Source organism: Tachypleus tridentatus, chromosome 13 (assembly GCF_004210375.1).
Source record: "Tachypleus tridentatus isolate NWPU-2018 chromosome 13, ASM421037v1, whole genome shotgun sequence".
Lineage (NCBI taxonomy): Eukaryota > Metazoa > Arthropoda > Merostomata > Xiphosura > Limulidae > Tachypleus > Tachypleus tridentatus.
Genome location: NC_134837.1, coordinates 191,585,090 through 191,600,590, shown reverse-complemented (window position 1 = coordinate 191,600,590; position 15,501 = coordinate 191,585,090). Strand labels below are relative to the sequence as shown.

Below are 15,501 nucleotides of genomic sequence, written 5' to 3'. Positions count from 1 at the left end.
TGTGGCAAAAGCTGTTCCCATGACCCTAGTAATATCAGGTAACAATCAAGAAGGATATGTGCATGGAAAACATCAGAAGCTGTTTATACAACACGACCCTTCAACTGTCACATATATTAAGCTGCTGGAGAATAAAACGGGTATTCATGTTATTCCATACAAAGATATACTGTTCAAGTCGCCGGACACAGCACCTGTAGATTTCTGTGCTACTAAACTGTTGAAACGAGCACTGGAAAATTTAATAGATGGCTTATAGAAAGCATCAAGTATGAGTGGTGTGTTTGAACATAACAGCGTTGCGACGGAATATTTTGCAGTGGAGAGTGCGTTACAGATCTGTTATTAAGAGCCACCGTATGCAGATAAACAACGTAGTGATACTCCAAAATCGTTTCAATATAACGTAATCAACCTCTGTATTATAGTTGCCGTTAACACTTAAAACTTATGGCATTAATTAAATACACAAAAAAGCAATGTGTAATGCGAAGTGCCTTATTTATATTCAATGCTTGACAGTTTCACTCATTCAACGGATACTTAAACTAATTAACATTTAGTTTCAGTTAGTTTCGTTTTGTGCTGCAGTTGACATATTGTTTAGGTGAAAATGAGTGAGGATTTAATGCAATTATTAATCCACACTAAACCATTTAATAAGTTACATTTATACGTTGATTATTAATGCGGCCAATAATTCTGTTAATGTAGCAGCTGTTAATGAAACATTACTTGTAAAAAAATGTCTGTACGTCAATAAGTCTAAAATACACTTGATTCTTTATTGGTTACTATGTAATATTTTGTACACAGTGTAACATGCAAATATAATGAAAACAGCAAATTTATCGGAACATTTACCACAATTTGACATTTCATTTTCTGATTGTTTTCTGTTAAGCATTCCAGATGGACTCGTTTATATATATATTTAATCTTTATGAGTATCAAATGCAATGAAAATATTTGCTTGATATCGTATAAAAAATGTCTATTTTATCTTGTTTAAGCAATATGAAAACTTTCTTTGGTGTTGCCTGAAAAAAGTAAAATCATATTTAGACCACTGTTTCAATATCAACACAGATAGTATATTACATTTTGAACTGATAAAGAGAAGAAAAACTCATGTGGTTATGTATCTTTCTCCCATAGAATTATCTTGTAACTCATATAATCAAACTGTGGGCTACTCTAAATACCCAGAGGTGAAGTATGCCTTCTACGAAAGTGGTTCGTCAGCTTACACACCAAAAGAACTTGAAATGTTCGGTAAGCAGCACAGCAGTCTGGAATTTTATAATAGACAGGGTTGGCTGAGACCGTTCGACGTGGGAAAAACAGAAGGCTTGGTCAAACAAGAAACGGGTTTGAAGTAAGTTTCATAACTTCACAGAATAATACATTTGTTGTAAGTTTTATGACGTCACAGAATGATACATTTGTTGTAAGCTTCATAACGTCACAGAATGATACATTTGTTGTAAGTTTCATAAAGTCACAGAGTAATACATTTGTTGTAAGTTTCATAACTTCACAGAGTAATACATTTGTTGTAAGTTTCATAACGTTACAGAGTAATACATTTGTTGTAAGTTTCATAACTTCACAGAGTAATATATTTGTTGTAAGTTTCATAACTTCACAGAGTAATACATTTGTTGTAAGTTTCATAACTTCACAGAGTAATACATTTGTTGTAAGTTTCATAACGTTACAGAGTAATACATTTGTTCTAAGTTTCATAACTTTTGAATTTAATAAATGATAACTTAAAATAAACAGCGCAAAGACATTAGACTTCCTATTAATTTCAGTATCGCAAAGTTAATTAATGCTTACTTAAATAAAATATATGTCTGTATATATAACAAAAACATTTTCATAAATAAACCTGGTAAAAATAATAATATTTGATAAATTTTGATTATTCGGAAGTTTACATTTCGAACCACAATCAAACTGCTTGAATATCAGGTACTTACTTAAATCAAACTGCTTGAATATCAGGTACTTACTTAAATCAAACTGCTTGAATATCAGGTACTTACTTAAATCAAACTGCTTGAATATCAGGTACTTACTTAAATGAGATAAGAACTTCAAAGGTGGGACGTTATAAAGCGAGGATCAATTACGCTCTTTGTTGGTGATAGAGTAGCTCACGATTTGGCGGTGGGTGGTTTTGATTAGCTGCCTTCACTCTGATCTATCACTTCTAAATTAGGAATAGCTAAAACAGATATTCTTCGTGTAGCTTTGAGAAAAGTAATAAAAACAATGAATATACGGAGCACTAATACTTATAATAACCGACAAGTGTCTCGCCCTCTAGTGAAACCATGGTGAAACTTCAGCTATACTCAATTATAGGTAAAGCTGTATGTGTATGTTCTAACTAAAGATACTATCATACCCTACTCTTGCTTGAGTAAGCTGTGTTACCGTCATCTTTGCATACAAGGATAATAGCACATTATGCACACGAGATTAATTTGCTCATTTCACAGTTCAACTTCTCAGCATTTACACAAAATATTACTAATTTGGAATTACCAATCACAGTTGTGTAGCACAGGCCTAACAATAAACTTTTTCACAATAACGTCACAAATATTTCCAATGGTGAACAATAACATTCGGAAAAGTAGTGAAGCTGTTACCGTTTATGTCGTGTAGATTAATGTCTTTACCGTTAATGTGATATAGATCAATCAATGCTTTCATATAACGTTTTTAGCGTAAGTTCTCAAACTTACTGTTGTCTTAGAGAGGCATGATTTTTTAATATATATATATATCCGGTTTACAATATTTAGTTCAGCCTTCAGTTAGTTTCAAATTAAGAAATTCAATGTTATAAATATATATCTCTAAATTATCATTTGTGTGATAAAAAAATATTCCAAGTCGACCAGTCAGTAAAATACATAAACCTCAAAGTTGAATACAATTGGTAAATTGTTTGTTTTTACCGAACATGAAATGGATTTGAAGTACATTGGGATGTTCACCTACAAGTAGTTTGCATGTAATAAAGTAATTATAGAAAGAAAATCTAATGTAAGTAGAACTGTTGAAAACATAGTATTGTTATAACATTAATCAGTTATCTTGTACAAAAGTTATACGAAGAAAACGTCATTCGTAGCTTATTCACAAAGTCACATATGATTGTCAAATGGACTAATTTCCAACTGGTGGAAATTAGCAGTAATTTTCAAAACAGAAACTAAGCTATCAAATAAACAAACGCATTCGATATTTAATATCAAAATTATCAAATTAAATAGTTAAAAAAAGTTGAACAGTTTTCATGTTCGCGGATAAACAGTGGCATATTTAGGTAGGGAATAGATGGGGCTCAGCCACAGGGTCCTTAATCTTAATGGGAGCCCATTGATAATTTTATTTATGTAAAATTACATGGGGTGTAGGGTCCGCAAAAATTATTAGCCCCTAGGCCCACACAACCTTAAATCCACCAAAGCAGATAAAAACCCGAAAGAGACATCTGTAGTCAATATATCACATTATAATGCCAGTAATACACTTCTAGAAAGCTTAATGTAAATAAGGTATAGTGTATCAACAGTGAAGCATTTTTAAATATTGGAAAAAATTAGACAAAGCAATGCCGCCAGTTGTTACTGTTATACAGCAGAATGGTAAATAATTGTGAAAACAAATACCATAGTATTGCCAATCATAAATGATGAATTTCGATTCCTGGAAGATTGAAAATGCTCTTGCACATGTTTGAGAAATATTGCTTTGATTAGACTACCCAGTGTTTTCTTTGTTTCCAACAATTCTCTCTATTTTATACAGTTTACCACAGGTTAAGAGTCTCACCTGTACATAATGTTTCATAGTGATTTCAAACAGTTGCTTTTATGTCCGTTTTATCCGGGTTCTTCTGAAATGTAAGCAAAATTAGATTCAGTAACTAAATACTTACAAACTTGGACGTGCAATTAGAGTCAAGAAGTAAGTTGAAACGATATTAATTAGTTGAGTTAGTTTAAGGCTTTCTCCGTGGCGGGATCAATCCCAACAGATCCAATGGATAAACATAGCACCAGTGGAAAAAAGGAAATAACTATTTGTATTAACACACTATTGGTACCCACCAATAATTGGATACAGAAAGAACCCGAGATGTATGAGTGGAGAAACTTTGCTGACTTATACAGCAATAATGATGACTGAATCTCACATACAGTAATATTATCCAGACAGGTTGAAATGTATTCTTTATTTTCGTCAGTACCTGCGTCAACTATAAATGTCTTAGGATTATATTCTTTAGAGCCTAAAGAAATGATCCAATATGATGCATCCTGGAAAGCCACACAATTGGCTACAAAAGGTTTGCAAGTTCAAGATCAAGGTTTTAGCATGGAAATAATTCCTAAAGCTACATTACAAGCAACACCTCACGTACGGAAATATGCTTCATCGAAAAAGTTTTATTGACTTAAAACCTAACTATCTACTCTATGAAATAACCAAGAAATGTATTTCAATTTCCTTTCAAACCAACAGTAGGAAAGACAAATGATTTCTGAGCCGAAACATCAACTTGTTTAAGGAAAAATCTATCATAATTTAGAAAATCAGAGTATTTTTTCTCTGGCAATATTGCAACTAGTATACATTCAAAAGCAATAAATTAATTACTAATGTACAATCTTTCATAGATGGATTCACTCTTAGTCCTCCACTTTAAAACTTTCAAAAATTCTTCCAATCTGGTTCACAACTTACAAACGTTTTCCAAGTATGAAGGATGAGGTATTCCATACGTTTGACCTAAAAATGTGTAAGCTTTTGGAAAAAAAATTGTCATAGACATCTCTTTCAGTTATTGGGAGTAATGCCTACCACTCTTTTTTCTTTTTCATGGAGTATCCTGTATGGAAAGTCTTACCACACCAGATAAACCATTATCTCTAATGATTTTATATCTACTTTGTAGTGAATAATGGTGGTTAGGGTGCTCGAATCATAGTCTGAGGGTCGTGGGTTTGAATTCCCGTCACAACAAACATGCTCGACATTTCACCTGTGTGGGCGTTATAACATGAGGTCAATCCCACTATTCGTTGATGAAAATAGTAGCCTAAGAGTTGGAGGTGGATGCTAATGACTAGCTGCCTTTCCTCTGGTTTTACACTTCAAAATTAGGAATGGCTCAGATAGTTCTCGAGTAGTTTAGCGCGAAATACAACAAACAACAATATCCCTTTTTATACTGAACATTTACAATAAAGCAATTAAAATTAATAAATAAAGTACAAAATAGTTTTAGACAATTTCAAACTGTATTGGAAAATGTACAGTTTTATTCCTAATTAAATAATAATATTCGGTCGATTCAGAAGACAAAGTTTCCATTTTTGCGCTCTCAACTAGCACAGCGGTACGTCTGCGGAATTACAGCGCTAGAAACTGGTTTTCATTGTGGGTTTGTTTGTTTGTTTGCTTGTTTTTGAATTTTGCTCAAAGTCACACGAGGGCTATCTGCGCTAGCCATCCCTAATTTAGCAGTGTAAGACTAGAGGGAAGGCAGCTAGTGATCACCACCCACCGCCAACTCTTGGGCTACTCTTTTACCAACGAATAGTGGGATTGACCGTCACATTATAACGCCCCCACGGCTGAAAGGGCGAGCATGTTTGGTGTGACGGGATTCGAACCTGCGGAACTCGGATTACAAGTCGAGTGCCTCGACTACCTAGCCATGCGGGTCATTCATGGTGGGCGAGCACAGATAGCTGTCCATTGTGTAGTTTTGTACTTAATTTCAAACAAACAAACAAACAAACAAATTATTTTTGCGTGTTTTTTTACTTTCAACAAACCTGATTTCCAGCTCTTGCATATTTTTTGTTATTATTATTTTGCAGTTATGGATTATGGACTCACACAATAAATTAAAGTTTCTGTTAAATTTGTAATTCAACAGTATTAACTTGAAAGACTATTTTTTCAAACTGTCATACTTTTTCACTCGTTTAATTATTTTTACCACTTCTTGTGAAAGACTGAATTTTCTCTAAACTCGGGAACTTATTCAAGTGGTCAGTAGAAATTTGGAATTAGAAAATATAATTTGATTATCAATATTTTATCTTCAGTTTCTATCATAAGGTATCTACTTTCAAGATCAGTGAGTGGTATGTGAGGAATCATAGAAGCTGGTAATATTTCCCTGGTTTGGTTTGTTTTGAATTTCGAGGAAAGCTACACGAGGGCTATCTGCACTAGCCGTCCCTAATTTAGTAGTGAAAACTAGAGGGTGGGAACAGCTAGTCATCACCACCCACTGCCAACTCTTGGGCTACGCTTTTACCAACAAATAGTGAGATTGACCGTAAAATTATAACGCCTCCATGGCTGAAAGGGCGAGCATGCTTGGTGTGACGGGGATTCGAACCCGCGATTCTCAGCATACGAGTCGAACGTCTTTACCACCTGGCCATTCTGGGGCTTTCCTGATTTACATCAGTAATTAAATTGTAATTAATAACATGATAAGTAATTTACTTTTAACATTGACTTAATGTGGAGTTACTATTTGTTTTTCAAACTGTTTTCCATCTTTTCCATATGCAAGATCAGATGTTTTTAGTAATGAAAGCTTTATTATTTAAGAACAGCATATTTGATGAGAAATTTACAATTTATTCAAATATTGTTTTTTTTTTTTTAAAAAAAAGTTCTTCTGATGTTATCTACCTGTTTTTGTTCTTGTTTTAGATCTCCGTGTCAGTACGAACAGAGCGCGCAACGAGCGATCAATCTGTCAGTTCGAGATCCTATCTCAACAATGAACCTTTCACATGGTTCTCAAACTCTTCACCAACTTGATTTACAAAGGTAACTTGAAGGTTACTAGTTCTAAAGTAGGAAAAATGGTAGTATTTAGACGACTAGATAATTAAAAGCACCTCCTAACCCTAACCCCTACCCCAAAGAAAAATTGAATAAAACCAAAATAAAATAATAAACATATTACATTACGATTAAAGGGTAGGTTACATTACAATGAAAGGGTAGTTGCAACACACGTTAAAATTTAAACTAGTTATGCTAAGTAAAAATACAATTAGTTAGATGGCTTAGTGTTTGTGTTTTCTTATAGTAAAACCACATTGGGCTATGTGCTGAGTTTATCGAGGAATCGAATCCCTGATTTTAGCGTTGTAAATCCGTAGACTTACTAGTTGAAATGAATACATATGGAAGTACACCAATTTAAATGGAGTTGCCTTCGCTCTCTAGTAGCTCAGTCCTAAGTCTGAGGAACTTATAACCCTAAAAATTGAGTTTCAACATCCGTGATTGGCACAGGAAAAATAGTAAAGTGTTTGTTTTGAATTTCGCGCAAAGCTACACGAGGGCTATTTGCGCTAGCTGTCCCTAATTTTGCAAAGTAAGACTAGAGGGAAGGTGCTAGCCAACACCATCCATCGCCAACTCTTGGGCTACTTTTTTACTATCGAATAGCAGGATTGACCGAATCATTATAACGCCCCAACGGCTGAAAGAGCTAGCATGTTTGGTGTGAGGGGGATTCTAACCCGCGACTCTCAGATTATGAGTCGAGTACCTTAACCACCTAGCTATGACGGACTAGTCTAATGGGTAAGTTTGTGCTTAAACATAAAGAACAATAGAATAGAGTTTGGTAAGTATCTAACATCAGTATTCCCAGAAAGTAAACTGAAACCTGAAAATTACCCTCGGTGTTATTTTATGTCAAAAATTTGTTTGCAACTGACATTCCGCCTTAAACAATTGATTTGACTGACTGTGGGGTTATTAGGAATGACAGGTTTAGTGAAATAGAGGTAATGTGATAAAATAAAATCATATTTACAGATCTAGGAAAGGCGTGATTTTGAAATCTACATGGATTGGTTTTTAATTTCTTGCAAAATTAATTATAAAGTACAAAGTTCTATATCAGGCTAAGGATCGATTTTCTTCTTGATCTATTCATTAAAATTTATATTAGTCAATCAAAAATATACTTACATTATTTATTTGTTATGTAAAACTGGAGAATGGAAGTTAAGACTGATAGACGGCGTATCCCCACCGCAGTGTGGGTCCCACTTTTCAGCCACCTACACAACCTAGAGTACGTTTTATAGTTTGTACCATGGTGATCTTTCCAATTAGTACAGCGTTTTATTGTTTAATCTATTTTTGTTTCGGCTTTGTTTATTAATTTATAACAAACTAATAATTTACATTATTATATATACTTTAGTTTTAGTTTCAGTAATATGTTTTTCATACGATATGTGGCTGATTGTTTGTTGTTATATAAAAATGACCATATAGAGCGATATATATAACGTGTCAGATCATTCACTTAAACAGTAAAACCTTTATTTGTGATAATATACAGACTTGACTAATTTGTTCACTTCAACAATGAAACCTGTATTTTAAATGGTATATAGGCTTAGCAAGCTCGCTCACTAGAACAATGAAACAATTATTTGTATCTCAGAACGGCTGGTATGGATGCTAACACTTTTACTGATAAGCAGAGAACAACGTTTCGATCTTTATAGGTGATATTCAAGTTTGGTTTGTTTGTTTTGATTTTTGCGCAAAGCCATTCAACGGCTATCTGCTGATTTAGCAGTGTAAGCCTAGAGGGAAGGCAGCTAGTGATCACCACCCACCACCAACTCTTGGGTTACTCTTTTACCAACCAATCGTGGGATTGAGCGTCAAGTTATAACGCCCCCACGCCTAAAATGGCAAGCATGTTTAGCGTGACGGGGACTCGAACCCGCGACCCTTGTCATCAAGAAACAGTTATTTGTACCAGTATACGGGCTTGGAAAGTTCACTAATTTGAACACTTAAACACTGCAAAGTAATCATCTTAAATACACAACAATATATTAAAAAATTATACCTTAAACAATTATTTGACATCTTTGCTGCTAATAAAAAGGAAACAAAAAATCAAATTAATCTGTATCTGGACAGCTCTAAGTAAGAACAGATACAAGTGTGATCAAGAATATGGTTGATTATATAATTTTGTATTGACACACACTGATGATAATGGTGCAGGTGTTACAATCTTGTCTAGGGCGACAAAATATACTTATTACATATGTTTGATAAATACTATAAAGCAACCTTTTCGACATTATAATGTAGAAGAGGTAAAAATACTCACTGACCCAAATATCGGTTTGTATTATACGTCGTTTAAGTTAACGTAGAAATACTTATAACACAACTTTTATTCTCCACAGTTCTGCTCAGACTACTAGGAGGACGTTGTTTGCGACCAATTTCTCACGTCCTTGTTACCAACAAGCTCCTGAACAAACAGAGCCTGTAGATTTCAGCAGAAGAACAGATTCTGAACCAAATGTCATGACAACAGGTCTCTCTCTTTCAAACCCACCATCCTCCCAGACCTTCTGTTCAGCCAACCACTGCCACTCAAATGATATATCAGTGATGTCTACACCTTGCTCAGCTTCTGAAAACTATTCCCCACTGTCGCTATCTAAAAGTCCTTCTGCTATAACCGAGTATTCACGTTTCTCATACATCTCAAGTAATGTTAGGGAGACGCAGTGCTCCAGTGAGAACCAAATGTCTATGTCCTGTGATGGCTCAAAATACAATGCCACTACTGGTGCTATTGAACGCGTCAGGACCGGAGATGTTTTGGAGGACTGTAGAAACATTCCCAGTAGGCTTCCAAATTATCTCAGCTCCTACGATGGACCAACGTCTGAGGTAACTATGGAAACATGGAATCCTGCTCCTTTAATCTCCCCAGAAGCCTTATCCATGCATCCAACTAACCAATCACACTACAGCTCATCATCCATTTCCAGTTTTTACTCGTCACCTCCTGTTGCTTTTTCTGCTCGTTCTCTGCCAACATCTCCCGCTAGTAGACTGGATACACTCTCTAGCGGAACTCTGTACTCCAGTCCTGCTGGAACCTCATCACGATCTCTTCCAACTTCACCCAATCCTTCAACTGAGCGTTCTACATGTGGGAATAATCACCACAAAGACCGCCAGAGAGCTCTTGAAACTTATATGTTAGATCATAAACTGTAAGTACAAACTCGGATATTATTGCTGGGAAAATGTGTATTGTTTATTGAACATTTTTTTATAATACCATTTTTGATAGGTTAAAAAACACACTCATATAGCTTAGTTCATAAATAAGAAACAACGTATGTTATTAAATAAAATTATAAGGGCTAGTTTAAAGTTTTCACAAGGTACAGAAGACCTAATTTCAAGAAGTACAGGTCGATCAATAAAATTCATCACGATGAGCAAAATTTTGGCGTGTATACGTATATTTTTAAAATTTTAAAGCAATCAAAATAGAAATAAAAAGTTATAGAAAACTGCTAAAATTTGTAGCTACTGTCTAATTAATTATCTCTAAATTATCTTTGCCACATTTACATTACTTCTGAGCGTCCTATGTCTACTACTAAAAACCTTACACAATTACCTAGTTATAAAGACAACTATAAAACTCTAACATTATTTAAAATAGATGAAAGTGACAAGAGAAAAAATTTAACGTATACTTAAGTTAAAAATATTTCGCCTTTGAAACATTTATGATAGAAAAAATCCAAGATATACTAAAGTGAAACAGTTTCGTTTCTTTTAATTTCCGTTTAAATTTCTTATCAAAGATATTGCCCATCAAGGACTCAAAGATAACAACGAGATCATTGACCGTCGCTATTTTGTGTCAACGGGCGAGACCCACTAACCACTGGATTCATATTCCCGCACTCTTTAAAATAGGCCACACCTGACCCGTCATCACTGATTTTATGCGTGAAATTTATATTGGTTCTGTCGATAAAATATCTCTCCATTTACTGACGTTAAATTGGTTATACTTACACATAAATATAATTTTTAAATTCATAATCTCTTAACTTGGGAAAATACAAGTCTCCTTTGGAGTCCTTAAGACTGACAGAATTTCTTATATAATAATAAACTGCTTGACTTTCTGGTTTGTTTGAAGTTAAGCACAAAGCTACACAATGGGCCATCTGTGCTCTTTCCACCACGGGTATCGAAATCTAGTTTCTAGACCTATTAAGTCCGCAGGCAAATCGCTGTGCCACTGGGGGACGCTTGACTTTTACCTCTTATCATTTCATGTTGATATTTATGTTGCAATACAGTTTTTTTTTTAGCATTTTTAAAATATTCTTGTAGTGGGCTATAAGCAGTAGTTATACAGAAATTACCCAAGATTTATCCAGTAGTTTCTTAACTCAGTTTCTTTGTTTATGTAATTTCGCGTAAAATTACCTGTCCTACCCGTTCCTAATTTAGAAGTATAAGGCTAGAGGGAGAGCAGCTAGTCAACACCACCCACCGCCAACCTCTGGGCTACTTTTTTACCAACGAAAAGTTGGAATGACCGTCACATTATAACGTCCTCACGGCTGAAAATGCAAGCACGTTTGGTGCGACGGGGATTCGAACCCGTAACCCTCGAATGATAAAAGAGAGACGTAATAATAACAAACATAAATTAAAAGTTTTTGTATTCAATATCTCGATATTTGTAATACTTGAATTACGGTAAAAAATTATGGATCAAGAAAGACAATTAGAATTAATATGATGTAATCTCTATATAAAGTTATTTATGATGCAAAAAATTCAAACACAGACAAATATATGTGTATATAGCCGCAGTCCATTAGTAAGTAAATGGACACCACGAGAATACTAGTCTATCATCTCCATGGTACCATATACAAATACTTTTCATGTATAAATACAAATATAGCTTATTTAAAACCACAAAATGCAACTTTTCACGTGAAGAGAAAAGGACTCTCGGAGTATTTTCACGAGGTCATATGGTTGAAAGATAGGGTGCTACTAATGTCAACGAGAAATCGACAACTCTTACTTTACACTACTGTCTACAACAAATAAAATGATGATGCAATTCCAATGACGCCCGAAAACAACAGAAGAAAAGTGTGGGGAATGATCCACATCAAACAGCACCAAATGATGATGGAAAGGTGTAAGTGTGTCTTAACGTCATCACAAGCTATATCATAGCATGGGCCACAATGACAGAGGCCATTCATTAATTCAACCAATATCGTACGTCAACAACAGTTGGGCATCGCAAATGATATCACACCTTTATATCTTTTGTGACACTGTTTTATGACAAATCCAAAGTTGCACAATTCTCACTCTGTAAACGTATCTAGGCTTAGCGACTATCCATCCAGCAACTATCTATGAACTAATCCACAGCAATGACACATACGGTTGTATTTCTATCATGACGTGGGGGCCTCCTAACAACGGTTGAGTCAGTCGATGGATGTGAAACATTTCAAGTATTTCTTGACCGTCATTGATCGTTCCTTGTGAAAGTGACTCAGACATCAAAAAATTGGGGATACCTTCATCCAAGTTATTTGTCATGAGTGAAGTGCAATCTCACATATCCAGATTTCAGATCTTCTAAACAGGATATATAGCAGTGTTAAAAGCAGATCCATTAGCTACTAATATTTCATCTCTTGTCCCATGTTTATCTATTTAATAAAATGTCTATTTACTTACTGAAAAGCTATGTGTGTCTGTGCGTGTGGATAATACCTATAAAATATTGATATATAAATGAAGTAAGATTACTATTTTTTTTCCTTTTCTATTCCCAAAGTGGACCTCCACCACACAAAATAGCCAAAACAGTGCCACCCCGAAGGCGTGAAGGAAAAGAACTAATTCAGTGCCCAACACCAGGGTGTCAAGGAGTTGGTCATATTTCTGGAAAATACACTACTCATAGAAGGTAATTTGAAACCTTCTTTAAATGGTTAATTATTTCATTCAGTTTTATGTGTCGGTTAAGAAGCATTTTGCGAAAATATTTTAGATGCTGCAGTGTCATTAATTTTCTAACTTTCAGTGGTGTAAAGTATACAACTTTTGAGGTTAATAAAACTTAACCGTTACCTTAAAACCTTATTTAAAAAAAAGTTTTATAATTTGATAACACGCTTTAACATATCCCGATTTTTAATTTCTTAGCATATTCAAATACAGTTTAAAATGTCTTGATTTTCAACTGAAAACATATTTAAGCATAGTTTAACACACTGATTGTTAACCTAGCAACACATTATAATATATTTCAGTTGTTAACTTCACAAAATATGGAAAGAAAGTTAAGTATATCCTGACTGTTAAGTCAACAACATGACACAAACAAGTTTGACACACACTCTCACTGTTCATTCAACAATGTGCTCAAAGAAAGTTTAGCATACTCTGAATGTTAAGTCAACAACATAACACAAACAAGTTTGGCACATTCTGACTGTTCATTCAACAGTGTATTCAAAAACGTTTAACTTAGTCTGACTGTTTGTTAACTCAACAACATGACACAAGCAAGTTTGACACTTTCTGACTGTTCATTCAACAATGTATTCAAAAACGTTTTGCTTAGTCTGACTGCACATTACAAACATGTTTGACGTATTCTGACTACTGATTCAGCTGCCTTATTATAAACTTAACAGGACATTTACAAAAAGGGTTTAATATAGCCTGAAAGTTGTGTTCGTATTAAGAGTAACAATTGCAAAAAATATTTTTTGGCACGATAATAAGTAAAATTATTTTAAATAACATACAACTAATTGATTTCGATAGACGTGCTATTGTTATCAGGCAAAAATCTAACAAAATTCACTGTAAAATTTTCCCCTGCTGGGGTTAAAAAATTAATTAACAACACATTCAACGAAATATTTAGAATAGCATAACTGTTGACTTGACAGCGAATTCAAATAAGGTTGACCATAGCCTAATTATTGCGTCCAGCACATATTAAAAACAAGGGATCATAATAAACTCAGTGTTAACTCACTAACATATTACAAATTAGACTTGTCCTGACTGTTGTTTCAGTAATTTATTTCAAAAAGGATTTGCATGGCTTGACTGTTCATTCGACAACATATTAAAAAAGGGTTAGTATTGGCCTGAGTATTGAGTCAACAATTTATAGAAACAACAATAGTACAGCCTAATTGTTGGTTCAACAGCATATTTGAGAAGAACAATTATCGTCGTGTAGTTTTTTTTTGACAGAACTCACGACATTCCTTTGAACAGAATCTCTACCCTCTTCCAAATAGCAAACATCAACGATTACTTCTTCATATACAGATACACTCTTAAATATATGTTTTTTACGCTTTATAGTTAGCAGACATAAACTTATAAAGAATTTTGTTCATTGGACGTTTCAAACTCCTATTTTAACAAAGCTCTTATCAAATAATATACATATACTTCATATTGAATATAATTTCAACATATTCAATAACATAATATATATATATATATATAAACGGTATAATGTAAATAAATTAAATATAAAGGTTAGTATAACATAGCATTAAGTCCCCCACTGGTATAGCGGTAAGTCTATGGGCTTACAACGCTAAAATCAGGGGTCTGATTCCCCTCGATGGACTCAGCAGATAGCCCGATGTGGCTTTGCTATAAAAAACCACGCATAACATTAAAGGATAAGAAGGACCTTTATGTTCATTTAGGCTGTTATATTCACTAAATTAAAGTAAAAATTAAATAAATAAAGCCAGCCCTTATCATTCAAATATCAAATTATCTTAAATTAACTGCATCACTAACTCTGAAGAGAACCTGCACCAAAAGCCAACCAGCCCGTTAGAGAAAATGATAAATACATAAATGTTAATCTCTTATGTGCTTGAAACTGAATAAGTTAATTTTTCATAGTTAAAAGTAATTTTGAAAGATACATCTGCTTGATTTATCTTTATTGTTTAGTTAAGAAAAATTACTGTTGAAATAAAAGTTAATTGTATATGACAGAGTTAGACAAAGGCCTTGTTATAAAGATGAATAAAACATGTTATGTTTCAATACAAAGAGCAATAACTGCTTGAAACTTTGCTTACAAAACTTTTCTTCAGAAGGAAATACTCGTAGAAGTGAAAAATAACAGATGAGACAGAGTTAGAGAGAGCTTTAGTTTTGACTTTGTTCCTGCTTTCTCCATAGGTTTTTCTGGATGGTATTTAAGGTTTTATTTTGTTGTTTGTTTCTTAAGTATTCTTTCCCCTTACTGTTAGGTGAAGTTTTTATTTCTTCATTTATTTCTACTTTTTTTACATAGCCTCTCTGGCTGCCCTCATGCTGACAAAGCCCAATTACAAAACCAACACCACGATTTAAGGTAAGGCACTGTAATATCTCCTCCTTGTTAGATTATAATTGGTAAAACAGTTGATGTTTACCTTGAATTTTCATACCAGTGTAATATTCAACTCGAATGAGGCGTTGTTCGAACCTTTTAATGCATGGCTTTAGAAAAAACCCTAAAATATACAGAATTATCCTAAATTA

The 15,501-nt window shown here is 34.0% G+C and overlaps 1 protein-coding gene across 1 annotated transcript in view; it reads left to right on the top strand.

Annotated features, from left to right (window-relative positions):
* The window catches only part of LOC143238453 (uncharacterized), a 247,802-nt gene that overhangs the window by 206,270 nt on the left and 26,031 nt on the right, over positions 1–15,501 (top strand). The window contains exons 8-12 of the mRNA XM_076478699.1: positions 1,159–1,378; positions 6,769–6,888; positions 9,300–10,124; positions 12,758–12,889; positions 15,272–15,331. Of these exons, the coding sequence (XP_076334814.1) occupies positions 1,159–1,378; positions 6,769–6,888; positions 9,300–10,124; positions 12,758–12,889; positions 15,272–15,331 (1,357 nt within the window). The remainder of the gene's footprint in view (positions 1–1,158; positions 1,379–6,768; positions 6,889–9,299; positions 10,125–12,757; positions 12,890–15,271; positions 15,332–15,501) is intronic.